The sequence below is a fragment of the Lygodium microphyllum genome, chromosome 10 (genome assembly GCF_053477565.2).
Source record: "Lygodium microphyllum isolate KBCC chromosome 10, Lygodium_microphyllum_v1.1.10, whole genome shotgun sequence".
Classification (NCBI taxonomy): domain Eukaryota; kingdom Viridiplantae; phylum Streptophyta; class Polypodiopsida; order Schizaeales; family Lygodiaceae; genus Lygodium; species Lygodium microphyllum.
In genome coordinates, this window is record NC_141144.1 from 113,441,179 (window position 1) to 113,466,438 (window position 25,260).

The 25,260-nt window shown below is 37.8% G+C and overlaps 1 protein-coding gene across 2 annotated transcripts; it reads left to right on the forward strand.

Moving 5' to 3' along the window:
- Window positions 1–896: 896 nt before the first annotated feature.
- On the forward strand, window positions 897–22,284 carry LOC148030454 (uncharacterized). 2 transcript variants are annotated; one of them, XM_087686777.1, is made up of 4 exons: window positions 897–1,140; window positions 12,400–12,526; window positions 17,018–18,168; window positions 21,922–22,284. In XM_087686777.1, the coding sequence occupies exons 3-4, from the start codon at window positions 17,610–17,612 to the stop codon at window positions 21,954–21,956; spliced, it is 594 nt and encodes a 197-aa protein (XP_087542903.1). In that variant the 5' UTR covers window positions 897–1,140; window positions 12,400–12,526; window positions 17,018–17,609; the 3' UTR covers window positions 21,957–22,284. The 2 variants fall into 2 exon arrangements, 1 of the variants encoding a protein (XP_087542903.1); XR_015692195.1 differs by lacking the exons at window positions 12,400–12,526; window positions 17,018–18,168; window positions 21,922–22,284 and adding an exon at window positions 1,521–2,304.
- The last annotated feature ends 2,976 nt before the right edge of the window (window positions 22,285–25,260 follow it).

Here is a 25,260-nt window from a genome sequence, read left to right on the forward strand (position 1 = left end):
TGTAAACAAGCAAAGAAGAAAATTTGATTTCTTCTTAGAAGAAAGTTATACCTTTCTTACCCAATTTGTATTCTAACAAGGATTATGTATATATAAAATATTTTTTACCTTTATTGAAATTTGTCTTTTGATAAGAATTATATAAAGGTATTCTATGTTGCCAAATATTATTTTCTTTATTGTAAATTTTTCCTACATCAACAATAGAAGAGTTCTTAAGGGGAACCTTGCCTTTTTGGTGAAAACATAGGGTGTAAATTGAAATATGTGTAGTATATGCCCATGTTTGAAAGTGGAATCTGGGAAAGTAGCTTATATAATATTTAGGGTAGACTCCACCTTTAAGTTAGACAACAAGATTTGACCATGTGGTCAAATAATAAAGGTATTGGGGATTCCCAAAGTGCATGGAAATTCCCAAATTCCCAAATATAGTGTTGAATAAGTTCTAAAGTGCCATTATCTAAACTCATCCTAGTTGTAGTGGTGGTTATTGTGATTTGAACATGTTGATTGATACTATTGGAGTGTAGAATGCAATTAAGGATGTATATTTGAGTCCTTATAGATTGATACTATTGGATTGTAGAATGTGTTTATTGCTCGGTTATTGATCGATACTATTGGATGGTAGAATGCAATAGTATCAATCAATTGGATACTATTAGATCATAGAATGCAGTTATTGATACAATTGGATCATAGAATGCAATTATTGATGGAGACTTGAGGTCCTTTTTGGGCGTGATAGAAAAAGCATATTTTGAAAGGCATAATATCAAGAATAGAATTGGGTTGTTGTGGATGGGGGCTACAGGTTTTTCAAAAAGGGAAGCACTTACAAAAGTTTCTTTTGACACTAATCATGGTTTGTAATATGATAAGCTCAATGGATTTATAAAATTTGATGCTTGATGAGAAGAAATAGATACATAGATGCCAGGCATTTGTATCTATTAGGCCTCTCCCCCTCCTTTTACATTTCTTGCTAGCTTAAAATTTCTCCAACGTAAGGTCTTACTTAGTTGAGGTGTCTATAGATGGATTCATTCTCCAATGATTTGGTTTCCTACTATGGAGATGTAGATATGGAATGGGTAGAAGAGGAAGATGCTAGCGTAATCAAATTTGAGTTACCTGGTATGGTGTTTACAATACATCGCATATATGTCTAGTTATTTTAGCTCTCTTGTAACATGGTCATAATTTATGAAGCAATGATCTGGATCTTTATGTGTTAAAAACAATGTGTTCATTATGCAATTAAACTAATGAAATGATTTATAGTTATTTTATGATGGCAAGGGTGATGAAGTTAATCATGTATTGAGGTGCTTTTATAAAATTTCAAATTGAGGAAATGATATTTTTTTCTAGGGAGATAATAATAATAATGAATCACATTGAATGGAAATCCTTCAGAAATAGATATTGTTTTGAAGTAAGCAAATATTAGTTTGAAGTTGTTCTTTGGTTGTGGTTAGGAATGACACCCAAGGATGTGAATGTGAAAATGATAGGCCAAGAGGGAAATATACTGCAAGTGACTGGGATACGTGACAACAATGGCATCATAAGGAGTCAGATGATGGGGAAATGGCACACTAAGGAGAGGGTGCCTTGCTATTTCAAGCGAACATTCCAACTTCATGGACCCATCATTCCCACCCATGCAACTGCTTATGAGGAGGATGGTATCCTCACCATAAGGGTGCCCAAAAGAAGGACATGGGCATGAAGTTCATGCGAATGTGGCGTAGGTACCATAATCATGCATTTACCATCTAAAAATGTTACCATACACATGAACATGAAGTTCATGCCAATGGACATGGACATGAAGTTCATGCCAATGTGGCGCAAGTACCATAATCATGCATTTATCATAAAAAAATGTTGCCATCCACATGAAATCATACTATTGACGAGTTATTAGTTGAAATGGCACTCTCTTGTATGTAGCTCAAAGTAGGCAAAAAATGATTATATCCTAGATGTGGGTGAGTAATACTAATCTACTAGAAGTCATAAGAGAAACATAGCATAGTAAGTCTTGTTGTTAACTATACTCATGATTGTGAATTTATAAATATATGTTTAGTGTAACCCCAATAGTTTCATAATGTAAATTTCTTCAAGTTATAAACTTGTGGCTATACAAATTAACCTTTTACAATATAATATAATTTCTTATGTTACTAGATTCTATCCTCTCCATAGTCTTAACTTTAAGTATACATAATGCAACATTGTTATATGTTAAAGGGTTAAATTAAGTGAAGCACAATATGTAAGGTACGTACATGCATGCATGCATATATACATATGTACATACATACATACATGCCTATATAAATGTGTGTGTGTGTGTGTGTGTGTGTGCACGCGCATGCACTTGCATGCATACATGCATATATGTGTGCATACATGGGGGTGTGTGCATGTGACCATGTGCTAAGCATGTGTGCAACCTTACATATATAAATCAATTCTATGGAAAAAGTCAAATGTTGAAATATGTGTTCCTTCATCATATAAGATAGTTATGCCTTTAAAATATTGAAAATTTAATGGGTCTTGTTGTAAAAAATGCTTTAAGTTTGAATTATTCAAAATATATTTTTATAACCTTACATTTTCATGATCTAAGGTTCTTCAACTTGTAAAGCAGTTAGAATAGAATTTTGAGTTCTAGTATACACAACAAGATTTGATATTATATTACCATATCATATGCTCACCATATGTAGATTTAAGAATGAATCATGTAGTACTCTCATATGGGAAAGGCTTAAACAAATTGAAATACAATATGTAAGGTACATGGGAGATATCCACCCCTAGTCGAGTCAAGGAAGAGGATATTTGGCAACATCATCCAAAGCGCAACATCATCCAAACCCCTCTGGATTTATGGGCTTAGCTAGTCATCTACCTCATAGTAGAGCATTTAGCCTTGACCCACCAGGGTCAACTTGAGGAACCTATGACTTATCAATCTCTATCAACTTTCTAGCACCCATTTAAGAACGATTTCTTTGCAATCAATTCTATACCAAGAGTAGACCATCGTTACACTTGGTTAATGAGAGATGAAGGGGAGTTTATCATCTATCTTGACATAATCTCACTCTGGCCCTCTTAGTTGGGATGTATAACCTAGTGTAGACAATTAGTGTTTGGACCTATTTGTATGAAATTTTGTCAGGAGCACGTAACTTATTGGTTCCACCCATTTGTAGGATAGCGTCATCATGGCGACCATGATTTCTACCTAACATACTTGATATTCTTAATTATTTAATTAGGATCCTTACCACATTATAAATACACATAAAAGAAGCTTTATATTAAACCATTAAATTAGGCTTCTTGAATGCCTTTAAGCACAACATGAAAGTAGTTAAAAACAATCTTTCCCAAATGGTTACATAAGATAATTGCAATAACTTAACTAGTCTTAAGTTAGAGACTAGAGGGATACTTCAATCCATCCCAATTTTCAAATGTTGGGGATTAAAGGCCACGTGTGTCTAGCCACCTACATTCACTTGTACTTACCACCTAACAAATGAACACTATAGGTTGGCATCTGCCCTTCATTGTCACTTTATTCTTTATTCTTACTGTGATAATAGAATAAGGGAAGGCAAGACACACATTGTAACTATTGGAGTTTGTACACATCGATATCTCTATTCTTTGCTTGAATCTCCATATCTCTTTCTTCTCACTTGTTTTTGCTTGTGCTTACAGTCCCACAAAACCTTTCAACTTGTATCAAAATGGGCATTTGAGGAGCTTCATCAATCTTTGCTTTGGTCTAGGTAGAAGAGAGCTTCACTTCAAATTTTCATGGCTTCCCCAAACCTTTACTGTCGATGACTTCCCCCTTCATCAATGCTTGTCCTTAGCATTTTTCTCGCTTCCAAGGGAGGAGCAACTAAAGAAGGCCTAGGATTAGCTACTACATTTTGCATTGACTTTTAGCCCCATGTTCTTGCTTGGATAGCTCTTGCTTCAAGCATCAATTGGCTCCTTATTACTGCTTGGTGACTCATTGGAAATCCTTTGAGTATCAAAGGGCTTACTCTTGGGCACTCTTGGATGAGTCCTTTACTGAACCATTTTCTCACAGTTTGGCATATGTATGCCATAATAGGCTCTAGACAACATACATTGAGTTCCATAATGCTTCTATGATGCCTATGAGATGGTATTTTGATCTGATGCTTGGGAAAGCTTCTTGGATTTTTTAGATCTCAAATAGCTCAACATTTGAAGGTTTCTTTGTTGTAGCAAAGTCTGGACAACAAGTATTTTTTGTGAAAGTGTATGTACTATATGTGTACAAGTACTTCAAGGATTCTACACATATGTTGAGAGTGGATTTTAAAGAGCTTTTTGAAGCAGAAAAGATCCCAGGAGGCCATAAAAAACCAATTTTTCATGCAAAATGAAACAGTTGCAAATCAATGAAAAAGAGTTTTCCTAGATGGAGTTTGATTCTAGGAACCCAACCAAGTCTTGTTCATCGATCGGAGTTCGTATGACCCTCCATTTAATCCCTGCAAGGTTTCGCGTTATGAAGTAGCTACATGATCTAGGAGCCAGAACGTGCATCAGGGGTCCTAGGTCTACAGATTTCGACATCACAAAGACATCCAGCTAGACGGATATTGAATCTAAGCTCGTTTGCCCCTCTGGAGGTGAAAAATCCACTTCGATTTTGTAGTGTGAACATGAGAAGGTGAACTAGATATTTTAAACTTTAAGACCTTAAGCTTGATTAAAGGGAAAATACCCAAAACCAATTGTGAGGAGGGAGGGGGCGCAAATTTTTTTGTGCCCGATTTTCCTTGAGAATCATGCCTCTTCGATGCAGGGGTTGAGGGAGAATTGACTGCACATTCCTGATCCACTCTCTGAGGGCTCCATTTTGGTTGTAAGAATGCTGATTTTCATGAAGGGAATGAAAAATCTGATTTTTAGTCTTTCTCTCTCCTTTCTCCTATTTCCTATTGCTGCATATTCACACGTGTGATTCTATGGGAGAAGCTGGTGGAGTTTGATGCAAGGATGTAGATAGAATGATGGTGCTGAAGCGAAGGAGATCGTAGATTGGTGGGCTGAGAGAGAGCATCAGTGGCCAAGAAAGAGCATTATGGCCTCCCAACCATGAAACACATGTCTCCAAAACCGGGTTTCTATGCATAAGTGGTAGATTCATTTGTTTTGTGAGAGATGTTTGATGGAATTGTTTGTAAATGGTTGCCTTTGATTAATAATGCTGAAATTTATTAGAAATCTTGAAGAAAACCAAAAAATTTAGTCGTTTAATAATTTATATCAAAACATGCAAAACTCACAATTATGCGATTTTCATGAAAATGATAAAATTTGGGCCTTTTGTTGTGCTTTTGGGATTCATATGGAGTAGAAATGAAGATGAAATTAATGCTCAGTGATTTTGATTAGTGTTCCAACCCAGAAATTAGAAATATCAAAATTTTTACCTAATTAAATGAAGAAAAATAGTAGAAAAATGGGAAAAATGAATTTGTTGCGCTAGAAAATTAAGGAAAAATATGCTTTATGTCCGTGAATGTACAGCATGGCTGTAGCAGGAGGGATAAGCCTTAACTTAGCTGTGTCTTCCTGTTAAAGTTTGTTTTCTGCTTTTACAAGAAAAATATATGAAAAAATCACACTTTACGCCTATCAACGATGCATAACCTAAACAATAGGGGAAACGAGGGGTCTTGATGCTAATTAGTTGCTAATAATGTTTGGGATTCTGATCTATTTGTTTGTGCATAGCATATCAAACATTATAATTTAAGTTTAAGAGGGTCAAGCAGCATGAGGATGCTCGATGCTGAGACCCTTAGCAACACAACATTACGTGTAGGCTAAAATCATTGAAGGAAATGTCTTTGCACTGCATAATGCTGATTTATATATTGTTTTCCTATACATATGACCCGTGCTGAGCAGTGAGATACCTAAGTTGTAGATTTAGGCATTTGGGTTCCTTGGGGAATTGTTAAGTGAGGAAATAACTTATCTCCTATAACGGATTAAAACCTCGGGGGGTCCACTAGGGTTTACCGTATGGTACCACGTGAGTGTAAGGGAGGGGGGTTATTTAAGGGAAGGAAGGTACATTTTATAAGGTAAGGTCCCATAAATAGGGGGTAGATAAGGGATATTTTCATATATTTCTTGCACACACGTGACGTCTCCTTATTACTACTAGTGAATCCCATGTGATTAAAATAAGAGTGGAGTTTGTGATGTTTGTGTTATTGTGTTAGAGGTGCATTGAGAGGCCAATCTCCCTGAGGTGTAGGAGAGCTACTGTGGGGTCATGAGATTCAGCCGAGGGGTGTCTCCTTCTATTTGTGCTTACGAGGTGTTTTGCATCGATGTATGTATAGGGACTCCCTTTGAGGAGTGTGGGGAAGGATTACCCGTTAGATTACAATCCAAAACAATTGCAAAATTTATGATAGAAGTTAGGGCAGTGTCTCCCTTAGATGCTCCTTGTCACAAGGCCGAGGGAGTGTATTCTTTGAGTATAGAGAGGCATGCCTAGTGCTTAGAGCTAGTATCGGGCGCATTTTAGATCCCCACAAGTGGTGCATTTTTCGGGAGCCAGTAATAAGTGGTGGTTTCCTAACTTTGGCCAGAAAGGGACTTAAAATTTAGAATCCTCTCCATTAGGAATGCACTAAAGTATCTATAAAATGGGGTTTGTCCAAGGTTTCAAACATTTGGCTTGCCCTATTCAAAATCTCCTAATAGACCTAGTTAATTACATAGAGATTGAATCCTCTATGAGAAATGACTAATGTAGCATGGAAACTACGCATTTAGCATGGCTAGCCCATTGTAAAGGTTCACCTTGGTGTGGTCTCTATTCAAGAAACATTGTGCACGACCATATATTAACCTAGAGGATATGCAACAAGCATGTTGGAACCCATGGCAGTCCTGGCATCGACCCACGATCATGCCAAAGCCATAACACCATGGGATAGTAATGATATATAATGGAATTTGCTTGTGGCTAAAATGTCCCATGTGGTGGGCCACCATGCTCACAAGGACATTGGAAGCCTTAGTTGTTAAGGGGAAGCTGTTGCTCAAAAGGGCCGACCCGCAAGCTTTAAATAATGTTGATATATTTATTTTAGATGAAGGGCAAAAGCTCATGTATAAATCCATTGTGGAATGGCCTTTGGATGGGTAAGGTATTGAAGATCTTGTGAGAAAGGATTGGAATGATATGCTAAAAGTCATAGGACTCCCTAGACCACTTTGTGAGTTGGAAAAAAGGGAAGTCCATGGAGCAAGTACCCTTCCTACACCGATAAAGGTGGAAACAGAAGAGATTAGGAGCCCTGAGATGTTGGAACTAGGTCAAGGTGAATATGAAGACCTTGATGACCTAGTCTTGATCCCAAAGAAGAGGACTAAATGCCCTCCTCCTTATAGGGATCTTCCAGTGTTTCATGGGCTACTAGATAAGGATCCGATACTACATTTGAAAGAGTATGGCTTGACTTGCTTTGCAAGTGGGTTTGATGATCTACATTGGATGCTTGTGTTCTCAAATACCCTAAAGGGAGAGGCTAGGAAATGGTATTGGAGCCTCCCAAGACGGTCAATCAAATCATTTGAGGAATTATGTGGTAGATTTTTAGATGAATATGAAAAGAAGGTTCACATAACTTAGGTCTTGGGATAGCTTATACAGAGTCGGCAAGAGTTGTATACCTCCATTAAAGAGTACACGAGAGCCTTTGATGACATTATCAAGATTTGGCCAAGGAAAGTCAGTCAATTACCAGAAGATGTGCTTGGTGAACTCTTTGTCAGCAACTTGGAAATAAAATACACAATTCCAAGTTAGGATGAGAAACCCTAAGTCACTGAAGGAGGCAAAGGTTCAAGCAGAAGATTATGAGGGATGTATTCAAAGATGTTGGGAGAACTATTGGATTTTTCCTCGCACCCTTGAAATCCATAAGGATTAGCAACATTTGTTGAATGTTAGTCATGTTGGAGGTGCAAATGACAGGTATACTAGGGAGAATCTTGGCATTAACTATACTGATCTTGAGGCCCAAGAATCCTAGCATCCTAGTGTAGCCAAACCCATGTTCCAAATCTATGAGCTAGATAGAAATGGGTGTAGACCTAATAGGGGAAGTGGAGAGGTTAAGCAACCTGTCAGTGGTCTAAGTTTGAAACAAAATCATGTCAATGAGATGACGTCCCATAGCATAGCTGATATATGCTACCATGTGGAGGCTATCTCAACAATTGAGAACCAAGGTAATAGGGAACCTGTGATTTACAATGGTAAAGATCCACCTAGAGTTGAATCTAGTAGAAGGATGTGCTTCAAGGGAAGCGATAGGCAATAAGTGAGCTGAGATGAATCGGTCATCATGAAATAATATCAAAATAGAAGGAGTGGTGGCAACCAATTAAGCCAAATTAGAAAGAGATGGGTTTGGAGGCCCAAAGTCTCCAAAAGTGTGACTAGTGTGCTGGATCACAAGCAAAGAGTTCCAAGTGGATATACTATTGTTAATTCCCAAGTGGATGAGACTAGAGGCCATAACGATATATCTAGCAATGTGCACCACTCTGGGATGCATCGTTATGATGGGCCTAGGATTGAATCCCTACTTAGTTTGGGTAGTAACAATGACACATTCAAAAATCCAAATAGGAAAGGGTTAAATGAGCAGAAATCTACGAATCTCTCTATAGGAGAGGCCTTTGGAAACCTGAAAGAACCAATCTATTTGGATGATAAGACACTCGAGCCTAAGGAGGTCATTCATTTAGCTAATAGCACACAAAGAGGAATAGCCCATACTGAGGTTATATTACTAGGAAGGCTTGGACTTGTGACTTTGGTTTAGATTGGTTAGTTTGACAAGATATAATTTACAAGCCAAATAGACCATATTTGGTTAGAAAAAAATGATTTATGTAAGGCCAAGAGGGCCATTTCTTTTGTGAAATGTTATATCTCTTTAGGCCAAAAGGGCCATATGTCTATTTGGTGCATGTATGTTTAATGGTTTTCTATTTTAGTAATTGCATCACACAGGTTGGATGAAGTGCTTGGAGGGAGCCTTTGCTAGGCAGAAGCTTCTTGTGGCCATTGCAAGTGGTGTTTCGCAAGTGCTGCATCGAACTATGAGACTATCGAGTCACGAAACAATCTGTTTCAGGTTACTAGGCTGACGTCGTTAGACCTAGGGTTTCCAAGTTTCATCTTGTAAGATTCTTAGGGACAAACCCTAGCTCACTTTACGATTACATTTCACTGTCCCTACATTTAGTGAATGTGGGCAAGTATTTAAGGTATAGGCGTTTCTTGGAATTTAACTTATTCCGAACGAGTACTCCGTGGCTTAGGTGTTTTAAGTTTATGCCAATTTGGTTAACTCAAGAAGATAATTTTGAGATTACTTCCGCATGATTCCTTGACTGTGCGTAAATTGATTTTTCAACCCTAATAGCCTATGGGTCACTATCATGTGTGAGGGAGTGTACCCAAATTGTACTCTAAGCAACTTAGTAAGCAAGATTTTGTTCTTGTACTTTGAGCTCTCATCTCCCTCTTGTGCACATTCTTCTTGCTGCAAACTTTGATTCTCCACATGGTATCAGAGCCTCCTTTGATCCTTTCAGCTTCCTCTACCCTCAGCTTCACTAAGTGCACATGATTTTCCATCATCTTCATCTTTTCCTTCTAACCTCCATAGCCAAACCTTGATCCCTTGACCTTGGAGGGCTTGGGGAGAACAAAGGAGGAGGTTTTAGCTCAAGAGTTCTTCTAAGGAACTCTTCCTCAGCTCAAGGGGACCTAGCATGGCACATCAGAGGGCAACATAAGGCATCATGGAGGGCATCATTGTAGAAATTGTGAATCTGACATGGATTTCATAGCCTCCTGTTCAGCTCCTTAGCGTGGCCTGTAATGGGCACAATCATGGCAAGTGTCATAGGGCTATTGTAGCTCCTATAGTAGACCATCCTCAACTAAGAGGGTTTTTCCTAGTTCATCTCCTACAGTCTGTTGTGTTCAAAACCCTAGCCGTGGGTCTTCTGGTAGCCATAGCTAGAAAGCTTCAAGCTTTTCCATTCTTCAAAATTTTCAATTTCTAAGCACTAACAATGATTCTAATCACCGATTGATCTTCTCCAAAGTTAGTTGAAGATTTGAAAGCACTATTTCAAAGTCTCTTACCCTCGGTGGACCTCCTTAGTTCATCAAACAACCCACATTTCACATCTCACGTGGCATAAACTTTGAGATGAGTACTTGTAAGCACTAATGTTGCATTTTGCAATCATGTTGCTAGCTGGATATTGACTCTATCTAGTGTTTTTATCAGAAAATTAAATCCATCAAGTGCTTTATGTCATTAACCTATTCTTGCTTGGTTGTAAGGCTATGTGTACAACTATAAACACGTAGACCGTATCCCAATATTAGTTTGCTGCTAGTACATAAGAGATATGAGTGCTATTGTACTCTCTTCTGATTCATCCAAGAGCATAGAGTTGATTGATAAGCCGTGCTCCACCAAGAACTCCTCTAATAGGCCACATTATCAAGAAGAGCCTGAAGTCCAGTCAAAGCTCACCTCGTTGAAACCTAGGAAAATAGTAAAGATTAAATCAAGAGTTGTTCAAAGAACATGACCTCCTAAATCCTATCTTGAGATATTGCATATGTATGATTTCCAACCATTTTCAACTCTACAACTTTAAGAGTTGGCTATCAGTTCTACTATTCGGTTGTACTTGGCCACCTGTAAAGGACTAAAAATTGCCATTTCTTAAGGCAATAGGTAAGACCTTCCTATAATGGCCATGTCCTATGCAGATGTAAGGCCTCAAATTCACAAGTTCAATGGAAAAGATTTCCATCCTTGGCAAGTCTTGGTAAAATACAAAATGATGGAAAGAGGCTATTGGCCCTTCATAAAAGGGACCAAAGTTATTGACCCATCCAATCCCCTTGATGTAGAAGATGATGAAAGGCTCAAGCCATCATCATGCTTCATTTAGATGAATCTTTAATTCATCATATTGACCAACTCTCCACTACCAAGGAGAAGTGGGATGAACTTGAAAGGCTCTACGGCGCTACAAAGGAAATAACTCTAAGATCTTTCTAAAGATTGAGTTTTTCAGCTTGGAATACAAACAAGGAGAAGATCTAAGCAAGTTTATTTCACATATGAAGGGGCTTATGGCACAGCTTGCCTCCATCCAAGCACCCATTCATGATGAAGATGCCATTGTCATCCTTCTGAAGTCTGTGAAGAAGGTTTTCCCAAGCCTTGTGACTACCCTAACTTAATATTGTTTATCACATTTGCTCTTGCATTATTATTGATGAAGGGCCCACTATGTGGAAATGTCCTACTTCGTATGATGGTCCCACTAGGTTGAGGGTCCCGCATCACAGAGTGCTGCCATGTGAAGTTTCTTATGCATGAATGTTAAGAGGCTGAAGAAACAAAGACTTGAAGAGAAAGAACATGAAAGCCTTTTTTTAAAAAAAAACTTACTAGACCTTGGAAAATAAATCCAACTATTGTAAATGAGGGTCGGGCTCCCTCTTGTGCAAATTGTACTTAATTAGAGTAGCACTTAGCATATGAATATGGAATTGAGTGCATCCTTAGAGAGAAGGCCTTGGTCCAAAAAGTGGGCTGGGTGCTCAAGAGATATGGGAAAACCATAACCATAAAAAGTTGTATACAAAGGTTAAAAGAGAATAGAAAAGGCTATTCATATGTGTGCTCATTTCTTGTTCTCACTTTCTTATTTTCCATTGTGATGAGGGAGAGCTTGAGAGCAGGAGAGTATGAGAGTGAGGGCACAAGGGTGAAGCCCCCGTTTCTTCACTTGAGTGCTCTCTCATGCCTATCCTCATGTTCCCTCTTTGCATGTGAATGCCGTAGAGGGTGAGAAGGGAGAGTGGGTGCATACATGGGTCATGGAGCCTTCCAAGAGCCATCTTTATTCTTGAAAGAGGGCCAAGGGAGCTCATTGTAGAGCTCATTACAATGGTTTTGGATTTCTTGCAATGTGTAAGAGGCTAGGTGAGAGTTAGGCCTAAGGATTTCATGTATTGAAACTCCTCAAATAATAGAAGTGTGTCCAACAATCCCAAGACACCAAGCACATGTTGCTCAACATTTTGCTTTAGTTGTCATGACTAAGGACATGTTGATTGTCAAGTCACTTGCATGGTTTTTTGTTGCAAATTAGGAGAGATGCTTGTGCATTGAATCTAAAAAGTATACAAAGAATATTTTAGGTTTATTTATTTATTGTTTGTTGTGGAGGAAGGATTTGGGTAGAGGATTTGGAAGAAGCCACTGTGCAAGGAGCGTTGATTGCCGTGAGAGAGCAGCACACAAGGAACTGTAGCAAGAGAGTTTAAACGTCAACACACAAGGAACTACAACCATGATAGGTACTCAATTTATAATTTGTTGGTTATTAAATCCCTCCATCTCCTCTTTTTTGTTGTTGCATGGGTTGGCATGGAATGGGTAGATGTAAATGATCTGGGAGGAGGGAAGTATATTGAAGAAAGAGAGAATGGGAGTCCATAACCAACTTGGCTCTATGTAATCCTACCATCGGTGGGAGAGAGGGGAGTCCAGGAAGGTTGTGGGCTAATTAATGCTAGGTAGTGGAGGTTGCATAATCTTTAAACCATTTTTAAGCTTCTAATATGTCAATAGAGGACCCTGCACATACATATGTATACAAATATACATGCACATGACCCTAAACACTTGCTTCATGACCGTAGACATGTGCACATGGATATGCACCTAGGACACTTGCATATTTGTGCACGTGCACATAAGACTTACACATTGCATATAGGTTCATTGCACATAAGGCTCTCCATACATATATGCTAGTACCCTTGTGCAATCCTGCATATATACACCTTGACATGTACACATAGACCATTGCATGTGCACACAATCCGTGTGATATACATAATACCCCTACACACATGCACATTGACCAAGACTCTCACACCCAAAACTTGTACCCACAAACTCTTGCACATAGACCTAGCACACGTGCATACAACTGCATGCACACACGATCGGTTGCACATGTACTTGCACTTGCACTAGCATCCATGCATGTGTACTTAGACACATGCACATAGGTCTAGACACGTGCAATAGGACTTGACACATACAATAGGCCTCTACATGTGCACATAGGCTACTGCATATAGATCCTAACATATATACACAATACTCTTGCACACAGCCCTTGCATGTGCACATCCATGTACACATAGGTTCCTCTATGTGTACATGTGCACGTAAGACCTTGTAGATATACCCCCACACATGTGCACATAGATCCCTACAGAAAGACATGTGCATGTGCTCATAAACCCATGGACACAAACATGTGTACATAGACAATCACATGTGCATATACATATGTGCACACAAACCCTAGGACTCTTGCAGTTACATACTTGCAAGTAGCCACTCCCACATAGCTCCCCATATGTGTACATAGACACATATATATGCACATAGCGTGTGCACTTACACAAAACCCATGACCATGCATCTAGGCACATGCACAAGACACCCTTGCATGCGGATGCCTACACATAGGCATTTACACATAGCCGCTATGCACTTGCATGTAGACATGTGCACATAAAGCCATGTACAAGGTCATCTGCACATAGACCAACACATGTGCATGCTACACTAGTGCACATACACAAGACTCCTACATCTATGCACATAAATCCTAGGACACCTACACTTGCACATCTTCCCATAGCCAATCATACATAGCTTCTCTCACATGCACATGTGCATGTACACATGTTCACTTGCACACAAGCCTTTGCACTCGCACATGTGCACACGTGCACATGTACACAACCCCATGCACTAGAACCCTTGCACATAGTCTCTTGCATGTGCACATAGGTCATCATACATAGGTACTAGTAATTAGAACATTGCATAACACCCTCACACATGCACATAGACATGCATGCATACATGTGCAGGTGCACACATTTGCATGCATAGATTTGGTTACACATGCATGTGGACTATTGCATAAGCACACAACAACCCCATACAAAGACACATCACATACACAACACTTGCACATACATACACCCACACTCACATGAGTGTAAGTTAGCCTCACATGCACACATGTGCGTTGCAATTAGAAAACACCCATTGAGGTGCAACACACACACTAAAGTGACCTATGAATGCATTAGGATGTGCTGAGGTTTTGAGATTGTTCACACCCACATACATTGGTGTGCTAGTTCAATACACCTTGGGGACTCACAACCATACACATGCACGAGAGCAACATGAGTTCTAGCACCCCTTTGGTGTGGCATGCATACATTCATAACTGACTATGTACACACTTAGGCACATCCCATGTTAGTACACATAGGATACACACAAGTGCATCAATATGTAGGCGTAGCTTAGGGCACCTAGTGCATTCACACACTAAACACATTATCCTTGCATCTTAAGCACATGCATAATTTTTTCCTTGGAATTCATTATACCATTTGACATGATTGAATTCTTGTAGCACACCTACTTGCTTAGTATGCCTAGGGTGTGCATGCATTAAGGGCATGCACTTTGCACTAACCTATTGTCCTTTCATCGGGGGTACAAACACATGCAATCATACCTTTGTGCATATAAGTGTTTGCACTCACATACTTTGTAGTACATTACACACTTGCATTAGGCACTCACAATCACATGAGCGCAAGCTCTTGTAGACTGCATGTAGCTAATGTTACAGCTAGAGTACAAACATGTGATTAGTGTACTTTCACCACATATCTAGGAATATGCACAACACCATACTAGTCAACAACTACACACACACATATGCAATCATACCTTTGTGTATGTAAGTGTTGCATTCACATACTTTGTATTATATCACAAACTTGCATTAGGCACTCACACTCGCATGAGCACAAGCTCTTGTAGATTGCACGTAGCTCATATTACAGCTAGAGTACAAACACGTGATTAGTGTACTTTCACCACATACCAAGTTGCAAGTCAAGGTTTTGAAACGAAACTCTGTTTGAATCTCCTTCCAAACAAATTAAACTAGAAAAACATAAAAACCACAAAACCAACAAACAAAGTAACAAAATGTATTGACACCATCTTAACCCACCGACTAGGATCCACACAAGGATGCATGCACTTGAGAAGTGATTGTAATGCTAGGAGGCATATTCCACATGGATTCCGTGAGACCAGGGTGGATTCTGTGAGTTTTTATTCCACTGTGGATTTCGTGAGGTTTTGCGGTGGATTTTGTAAAACTATATTTATTTATCGGGGCTCGTACACAAAGTGGATTCCTTGTGTGAGAAGTTGACGAGGATCCTTGTCCTTTTCGGGTGTCATGTTAATTTAATGTGTATGTGGGTGATTCCACAAAATACATATTTAAATTAATGAAATTTTATGAGTTTAGAGTGCACTCGTATTAAATTAAGGTTAGGATAGAGTTCTAACCTATTTATTTTGTAGTTGAAGACTACTACATATTCACTTTTGTTAGTTTAATTTTATTATTTTCTAACAATTGTGAATGCTTCAGTTGATGTGTAGAGCAGGTGCAGCGGTGGCCTTGGGAAGCACTGGGCAATAGCATGTATTCAAATTATCTAGAAGGAATTATTATTTTTGATGGGCGTGTGACTTATTATTAAAGGCATGGTTCTAATATTTATTTAGGTGTGCTTATTTATTGAGGCGTTTGATAAATATTTATTATTTTGTATGCGCATGGACACACGGTTTAAATATTTCATTATTGGACATTATATTTGGGAACGACTCGACTTTTGGGCCACCCAACCGCTTTATTCTTTATTTGGACAAAAGCAAACACAAAAGCTAAAGCATGCTTATTGTAAAATTGGGCTATTTTTTAGCTTTGAGATGAATAGATTTATAAATACATGCCTTGTGAAGCGCTCACACAAGGCATGGGGGGAGATTGTACCCAATTTGTCTCTTTTCTTCATGTCGTGCAAGTCTATCTTCTTGCTTTTTGAGCTTAAGTAGAGATTTTTTGTTCTTGGGGACCTTCTGGTGCTCGCTGCATATGCATCCAACATCCGATTTGCGCACCAGTGGTATCAGAGCAAAGTTGAGATCAAGGGCTTTCAATCGCTTACCATCTCGCGTGAAGGTGGGAATCCTGGAATGAACGGACTCTACAGTCAATTTCGTGACAAACCGTCAATACCAGCGTGTTCCTGGCGGTGAAGAACCCCTTGCTATGATGTTGGATCGTGAAGGACCACTCTCTGTCGAGGAAGGACCACCCGGAAAGTTCCTTTATCAATACGTTTTTTTTCTTAGGGATCGAAAAACTTCCATTAGTTAATTGGGGTTATAAAGCTTAATAAGCTTTATAATAAATCTTAAGTACTCCAAAAGCTAATCGACTGCGGTGAGAGGATGTACTCCATGATGTCGGCGTCATCCGGACATGTCGCCATCCTGGCATAAAAATTTTGGGATTCTTTAAAGCTTTATATAAAGCTTAAAGCTTATAAGCTTTACTAAGGCTAAAATTCAAATTCTCAATCTTTCCATAGTGGTTGTTCACACTGAACCGACCCTGAACCAGTTTTACAACTCTGCCAAGCCCATGTTCGTACCTACACTCTCACAGAGATGGTTTCCAGCAAGTAATTTGACACGCACAGTTTATTCCTTGCTTGAAAGAATACCTTCATCAATTTTTGTATTCGCAAAGAAGAAAGATCGCAAAAATCCATTTTAAAAAAAGAAGCAAGCCTTGTAAACCCAACTTTGAGCTACGCTCATCCCGCTAACAAGATTTCATGTGTGTGAGGTTGTTTGAAATTTTGCAGGATGTCTGATCAAAATATGGAAGATTTGATGGCCAAAGGTGATTTACCAAAACCAACGGTGGAGAAAAAATTGGACCTAATTATGATGCAGCTTCAAGAGAAACAAAGAGCACATCAAACTTTGAAAGCTCAACTGGCCACTCTTTAACAAGATGGACCACAACCTGAAGATTTTATACGGCGTACGATCGATGCGACACTCGAAGCACAATCTATCAGGAAAGAAGCCAAGACAAGTAAAAGAAATTTTAAATTCTGTATTTTTAATGGGCTACATGGCGGAAAGACTGTTCTCGCTTTTATTAATTAGTTTAATGATTATTTCCATGAAGAACAATATGCCAAAAAAGACAAACTCAAGTGTGTCACTAACCATTTAGTGGATAGAGCATCGTTATGGTGGACTGTTGTCTGCAAAAGTATTGATTTTCCTACTACTTGAGAGGCTTTTCAAAAGAAATTTTTGCAAAATTTTCTTCCACCTCAATTCCAAGAAAAAGCAATCAAAAAGTGGGATCTTCTACAACAAAGAGATCATGAGCATATTTCACAATATACCGAGCGTTTCTGGAACGCATTATTGCAACTTTGAATGCTCAAAGATGTACCTGAGGCAATCCACAAGTGCAAGTTTATGTCTAGTTTGCTTAGTCACTTTTATGCGGAGGTGAACATGTTCAAGACAACGACTCTCAAGGATGCGATTTCTTTGACTCATGATACTGAAGACAAAATTCAAGGATGGGAGAAGCGACCACAACAATTCCCAACTAACGGTAACTTCAGTACAAAGCAATTCAATTCTAACTTTCGAAGATTCAATCAAAATTGCTTTGTTTCATCTTCTTTCCATAAATCTTGGACACAACCCCTTGCTTTACTATCAAACACAAATCCAAATCTTGAGCAATCTTTCCAGCCAAACCCCAACATACCTAAACTCCCAACCATTACCAATAATGTTTCCAAAGCCAAGCCTGTAGTCTGCTACAAGTGCCACCAACTTGGACATCTAGCGATGAATTGTCAATCCAAAAAGCCAACTGTTCACATCAACTACTTGGGAGCGACTGAAGATGAAGACCATGAAGAAATGCCAGATTTCACAGAAGATGATGACGATATCGGTGCTACTTCAGATACTTTACCAGGTATGCCAAATCCTCATTCTTTATTAATGATGAAATGTCTTGTACATGGTAAAGAAAAGATTGTTTTACATGATGATGTGAGCACACATGATTTTATTTCTAAAAATTTGGTCAAAGAATTGAATTTACATACTATTCCAACTCATTATCGCATCAAGGCTGCATTCTTAGGTACTAGATACAATGGTACACAAGAAGTTCATGACTTAGAAATTAAAATTGGTGATTATGTTGAGCCCAGAAATTTCTTAGTTGTGCCTTTGCAATCTAGTAACATTATCTTAGGAATGCCTTGGCGTCATAAATATAATCCTGATATAGATTATTCCACGCATTCAATGAAGATTCATTCTAATGGAAAACAAATCGCATTACATGGTACACATACTTTTGATAACTTTCCATTACTTAGTCACACACAAGCTAAACGTGCATTAAGAAAATGTAGCAAATCATACTTAATATGGGTGATTGAAATTAAAGCTAAGGAAAATTAGATGCATCCTAGGCACTCACAATTCCTTTCACAATTTAAAGATTGTTTTGCTGCTGACTTACCATCTGGCTTACCATCTACACGTCCTGAAGATCATAAAATAGAATTAATTCCTGGTTCTCAACCACCATGTAAAGCATCTTATCGACATAATCAAATTGAACAGAAAGAAATTCAAACCCAAATTTAAGAATTGTTAACTAGAGGACTCATTTGGCCTAGTAGTTCTCCTTTTGCTGCACCTGTCCTATTAGTTCAAAAGAAAAATAACATCTATAGGATGTGCATTGATTATTGTGCCCTAAATAAGATCACTGTCAAGAATAGATATCTGATCCCTAGGAGGTTAGATGACCTCATGGACAAACTACAAGGGGCCACAATATTTAGCAAGATAGATCTTAAATCTGGATATCATCAAGTACGATTAGACACACCTGATATTTTCAAAACTGCATTTAGAACTCAATTTGGTCATTATGATTTCCTTGTTATGCCTTTTGGTTTAACTAATGCACCAGCCACATTCAGTCGTATGACGAATCACATATTTTTGAAGCATCAACATTGTGTAATTGTTTTCTTTGATGACATATTGGTTTTCAAGAAAAATGAGAACGAGCATTATGAACATTTATCCTTGGTTTTCAAATTGTTGAAAGAGAATCAATTATATGCTAATCCTGAAAAGAGTGAATTTTGCCAAACCCAAATTGAATACTTGGGACATATTGTTTCATTTGACGGTATTAAAGTTGATCCTAAAAAGATAATAGCAATTTTGAATTGGTCGATACCTAAACATGTGCATGAATTATGTTCTTTCTTAGGTCTTGCTAGCTTTTACATAAAATTTGTGAGAAATTTTTCATTGCTTGCATTACCTTTGACAAAATTATTAAAGAAAGATATTGTGTATCATTGGTCTGATAATCAGCAAGAGTCTTTTGATTTATTGAAATATGCCTTAACACATGCCCCTGTATTGCAATTACCTGACTTTAATAGACCATTCTTCCTAGTAGTCACTGATGCTAGTGGATCTAGAATAGGAGTTATTCTTATGCAAGATTCATATCCCATAGCCTTCTCTAGCTGCAAACTTAAACCATCTGAACTCAAGTATTCTACCTATGATAAGGAATTGCTAGTTGTAGTACAAGCTTTACACCAATGGAAACACTATTTAATGGGATCTGAATTCATGATCAAAACTGACCAACAAAGTATCAAACATATCCATAGTCAATCACAAATTTCTGAGTGTCATATTAAATGGGCTGCTTTTATTCAAAGTTTTCATCCACTTATCCAATATCAACTTGGAAAAGAGAATGTTGTTGTCGGTGCTTTAAGTAGAAGACCAAGTATCCATAATATCTCTGTTATATCTTTTGATTCCCTTATCCCTATGAAAGATACCTATGACCAAGACCCTAGTTTTCAAGCTAAGTGGAATAAATTAATTGTTAATAACTAGATTCCAATTGATTCATTGTCTTATTCTGATGGATTTATGTTTTATGAGAAAAGGTTGTGTGTAACTATTTCATTTATATCATTTCTGTTGCATGAAATTCATTGTCTCCCATATTAAGGCCATAGAGGTATTATTTCTACTTTGCACACATTGGTTGAATATTTTTACTGGCCACAGATGGAATTTGATGTTTCTAACTTTGTATTTGAGTGTTTAGTTTGCCAAAGAGTTAAGTGACACCATGGTAAGCAATATGGTTTATTAATGCCTTTATCAATTTCTGAATAACCATGGGAACATATTTCAATGGATTTTATAACCAGTTTGCCTAACACCCAAGCTAATCATGATATGATTTGGACTATTGTAGATCGATTTAGCAAACAAGCATATTTCATTCCGTGCAAGAAAACATTAATTGCATCTCAAGCTGCTCAATTGTTTTTGAAAACTATTTTTACTAACCATGGTTTGCCAAAAGTTATCATTTCTGATCGTGATTCTAGATTTTGCAATAATTTTTGGACTACTTTGTTTGCTAATTTAGGTACAAAGATTGATTTCTCATCTGTATTTCATCCTGAAACAAATGAAAAAATAGAAGCTACTAACAGTACAATTTTAGATCTTTTGTGTGCATACACAATTTCAAAACCACCAACATGGGATACACACTTGCATTTACTTCCGTTTGCATATAATAATACACCACATATAGCTACATAGAAAGCACCTTTTGAAATCATTTATGGACATAGATTGCCTACACCTATTACATCATTGTCAAACAAATTTAAAGCTGTTGCTGATATTGCCAATATGCATGCTACTATTTTTGCTGAAGTTAAAGACATGATTGCAAAAGCCCAACAATCATACACAAAACAAGCTAACAAGAAAAGGAAAGCTATGAGTTTCAAAGTTGACGATTATGTTTGGGTACACATTGAAAAGAGAAGATTACAAAGTGTTGAGAAACACTGTGTTGTTAAGTGAGCCCCTAGATTTTATGGACCTTTCAAGATCATTCACAAAATCAATGATAATGCATTTAAATTAGAACTACCCCAATATTGAAAAATCCACAAAACTTTTCATATCAGTTTGTTATGACCTTTTAGAGGCTAATTACCTGTTCACCCTGTCTATGAAAACCCTCCTTTGTTAGAAGAAGAAATTGAAATCCTTGAACCTGAAACTATTCCAGACATTGACTTTATGACCACAAGAACTGGCCATAGATATTCTAGATATTTGGTTAAGTTTAAAAATCATCCTGTTGAAGAGGCCCAATGGATGCACGCCTATGACCTAAGTGCTTACCCCTCACTGCTCGCTCCACATTGAGCTAATAGCAATTGAGGACAATTGCTATCCCACCCCGAGGGTATGATGCCAGGAGGCATATTCCACGGTGGATTATGTGAGCCATGGTAGATTCTATGAGGTTTTGTAGTGGATTTCGTAAAACTATATTTATTTACTGGGGCTCATACACAAGGTGGATTCCTTGTCCAAGAAGTTGACGGGGACGCCTATCCTTTTCGGGCATCATGTTAATTTACTGTGCACGTGGGTCATTCCATGGTGGGTAATTCCACAAAATACATATTTAAATCAATGGATATTTATGAGTTTAGAGTGCACTTGTATTAAATTAAGGTTAGGACAGAGTTCCAACCTATTTATTTTGTAGTTGAAGACTGGTAGGTATTCACTTTTGTTAGTTTAATTTTATTATTTTTTAACAATTGTGAATGCTTCAATTGATGTGTAGAGCAAGCGGCACTGGCGTTGGGAAGCACTGGATGATAGCATGTATTCAAATTATCTAGAAGAAATTATCATTTTTGATGGGCACGTGACTTATTATTAAAGGCATGGCGCTAATATTTATTTAGGCGCGCTTATTTATTAAAGCATTTGACAAATATTTATTATTTTGTATGCGCATGGACACATGGTTTAAATATTTTATTATTGGACATTGTATTTGGACACAACCTGACTTTTGGGCTACCCAACCGCTTTATTCTTTATTTGGACAAAAGCAAACACAAAAGCTAAAGTATTCTTATTGTAAATTTGGGCTATTTTTTAGCTTTGAGATGAATAAATTTATAAATACATGCCTTGTGAAGCACTCACACAAGGCATGGGGGGAGATTGTATCCAATTTGTCTCTTTTCTTCATGTCATGTAAGTCTATCTTATTGCGTTTTGAGCTTAAGTAGAGTTCTTTTGTTCTTGGGGACCTTCCGATGCTCGCTACATATGCATCTAGCATTCGATTTGCACATTAGATTATGAGCTTCATACCCAACCTATCAACATGGACCAAACCCCTAGTTGCATTCTCGATCTGCGTGCAACATCATTAATCACATAATCAATCTAGTCAATTTGGAGACCGTGGGAACTACCACAAGTGCTATGGATAACTCACAAGGAAGTTATGAAGATTTCCAATTCAGGGCCAATAGCTTTTAGCAAGCTATGAGCTTTGATGTTTCAAGCATGACTCCCCAAGTATCACAACAAAAGCTCATAGAATTGAGGGGATAAGGTATGCTTGGCCTCAACCAAGCCTCAACCAATTGGTTGAACTCAACAATGATACCAAGTTGTAGCTTACCACTATGAAAGGAAAATTGGATAGCATTTGTAAGATGTTATTCAACATAGGAGCAACTGGCTTGTCACAAGACTCTCTCTCTCATTTGGTGCCATGTAGACTATTTGACTTGTCAGAGATGCTCTAGGTCAGAACACATATTGCAAAAATCATCTTGATTGGAATAGGAAGCACATTAACCCATAGAGACCAAGCAAAAATACCTTTAGTGGCCAAACAATTAGACAAATATTGAGCCAGTGATGACCCTTATAGTTTCATAGAACAATTTGAGTAAGTTTGTGAGGCAAGTAACCTTATGGGTGATACCAAGTAGGCCTAAACATTTGGACTTCGCCTAGGTGAAAAAGGACACATTTGGTTCAAAAGACTTGATGCTAGAGAGAAGACCTCCTTTGTATAGCTAAAAGCCTCATTCATCAAACACTTCACAAAAGCTACTTATGGGGACAACCTCATTGTTTAGCTTGAAAGATAGATATTGAGTGGAAGTACACAAGTGGAAGAAAGAGTTATGGAAAATGGAGAAAGAGAGCAATAGAGAGAGATAACCACTACTTCAGCCCAATATCCACTTGGCATATTCTTTTCATTGAGCATTGCATTGGAAACTTCCATAATGACATGATTCTTTCGCTCAATGCCATGCCATTTCGTTGAGGTGTGTAATCACATGTGAGTTGCCTTTTTATGCCATATTTGGTTAAGTACCTGTCATACTCTTTAGAGACATATTCTCCACCTCCATCAAACCTCAGACATGAAATGTAGCAACCAAACTCATTTTCAACATGTTTCTTAAAATCCTTGAATTCATCAGTTACCTTGTCCTTGTGTTTTAGAATGTATAGCCATGTATACTACGACTAAAATCTTCAATGAATGATACATAATACCTAGCACCACCAAAAGAGGCATTATGGGATGGATCCCATACATCCATATGTATCAATTGCAAAGGTTGAGAATTGTTTCTAACATGCCACATAAAAGGAAACCTTGCCTATTTTTCAAATTGACAAGTGGAATAGACATGTCCTAAATAATTGTACTTGAACTTTGGCAAGCCAAGCACAACCTGCTTCTATTGCATATTTTTCAGCCTTTGGATATTTACATGACCAATGCATTTGTGCTAGATTTCTACATCCGCAACTGCTCCACTATCATGGGCAAACATGGCTACTTTCAACTTAGGAATAGATGCATCAAGTGTGAACATCTTGACATCTCTTCTGCCTCTAGCAATCAAAATTACAACCATTTTTGTACTCTTCACTAAAGCCACCATCCTTGTTGAACCTTACCTATAAATTGTGTTCTACCATTTGACCAATAGACAATAGGTTCTTTGTGATTTAAGATACATGTAATACATCATGTAAACTCTTTTTCCTACCATCATGCTTAATCAAGGAAACCACAAATGTATGCTGAATATAATGTTGTGTGTCATCACTAGTGCAAACATATCCATGAGATCCTACTACTAACTCATCAAACCATTCACCATGGAGATTAATGTGATTAGATGCTCTTGAGTCTATATACCACTTTTCATCCTTGTCTAGCTTAGGTATATTCCTAGATATTGATGTGTCAAATTCCTTATACTCCTTGCCTAATCCATTCAATATAACTGCAATCATGTCATCCTCTAACACTTTAGAACCAAAAGTAGCAAGCTGGTCTACCATGGTTTTTATCTCTGTCGTATAAGCTTGGATGCTCCTACCATTTCTAGACATATTATTAAATTACTACTTCAGCTATATCTTCCTTGCATGAGTAACATTGCCATAATTATTCATTAGAGTATACTAAGCATCCTTTGAGGACTGACAGCTTGTAATTTTCATAGCCATCACATAAAAAATGCATAAATAGAACCAGTGTAACACTTTGCTTGTTCTTTTCAACCACTGTCTGTGAGCTCTTCCTTGACCATGAGTCAGATTCTGTTGAGGTAGTTTAGGTTTGGCTTCAAATCCCATGCATAAATAATCCTAGTAGCCTCTACCAATCAAGAAATTTTTCATCCTAAACTTACACAAAGAAAAGTTTTTATTTTTCAAGCTTCTCTCCCACAATTTGAGTGATATTGTCAGTGCCTTGACCATTTACCATATCTGCAATTATAGTATTCAATGCCATATACCACTTGTAAGTGCATGACTCCCTACAAATCACTCAGTTGTTTATGACAATTTCAGTCCAAGAACATGTAACAGTAATTCTCAGTAATAACCAGGGTATCTCAACTCACAAACATGTCAAAAACATCCCCAACCATGTAGCAAAACATCTAGATACAGTGGCATTCGAAGTAGATAGCGTACAATTGATGTAGCTGTTTTCCAATCACTTATGACAAACAACAGTCTATGTTTAACCAACCATAGATCCTTTGCACAAATTGAAGTATTTCTAGCTCAAAAAAGCCTCAAACCATCTCCAACATATACCATAACCTCTAGGCTT

Coding starts and splice junctions, on each gene's coding strand:
- LOC148030454 (XM_087686777.1), top strand. CDS start 17,610: ATGCTCAAAGATGTACCTGAGGCAATCCACAAGTGCAAGTTTATGTCT. Junction 18,169..21,921: donor TACTTCAGATACTTTACCAG/GTATGCCAAATC, acceptor ATTGATGTGTAG/AGCAAGCGGCACTGGCGTTG.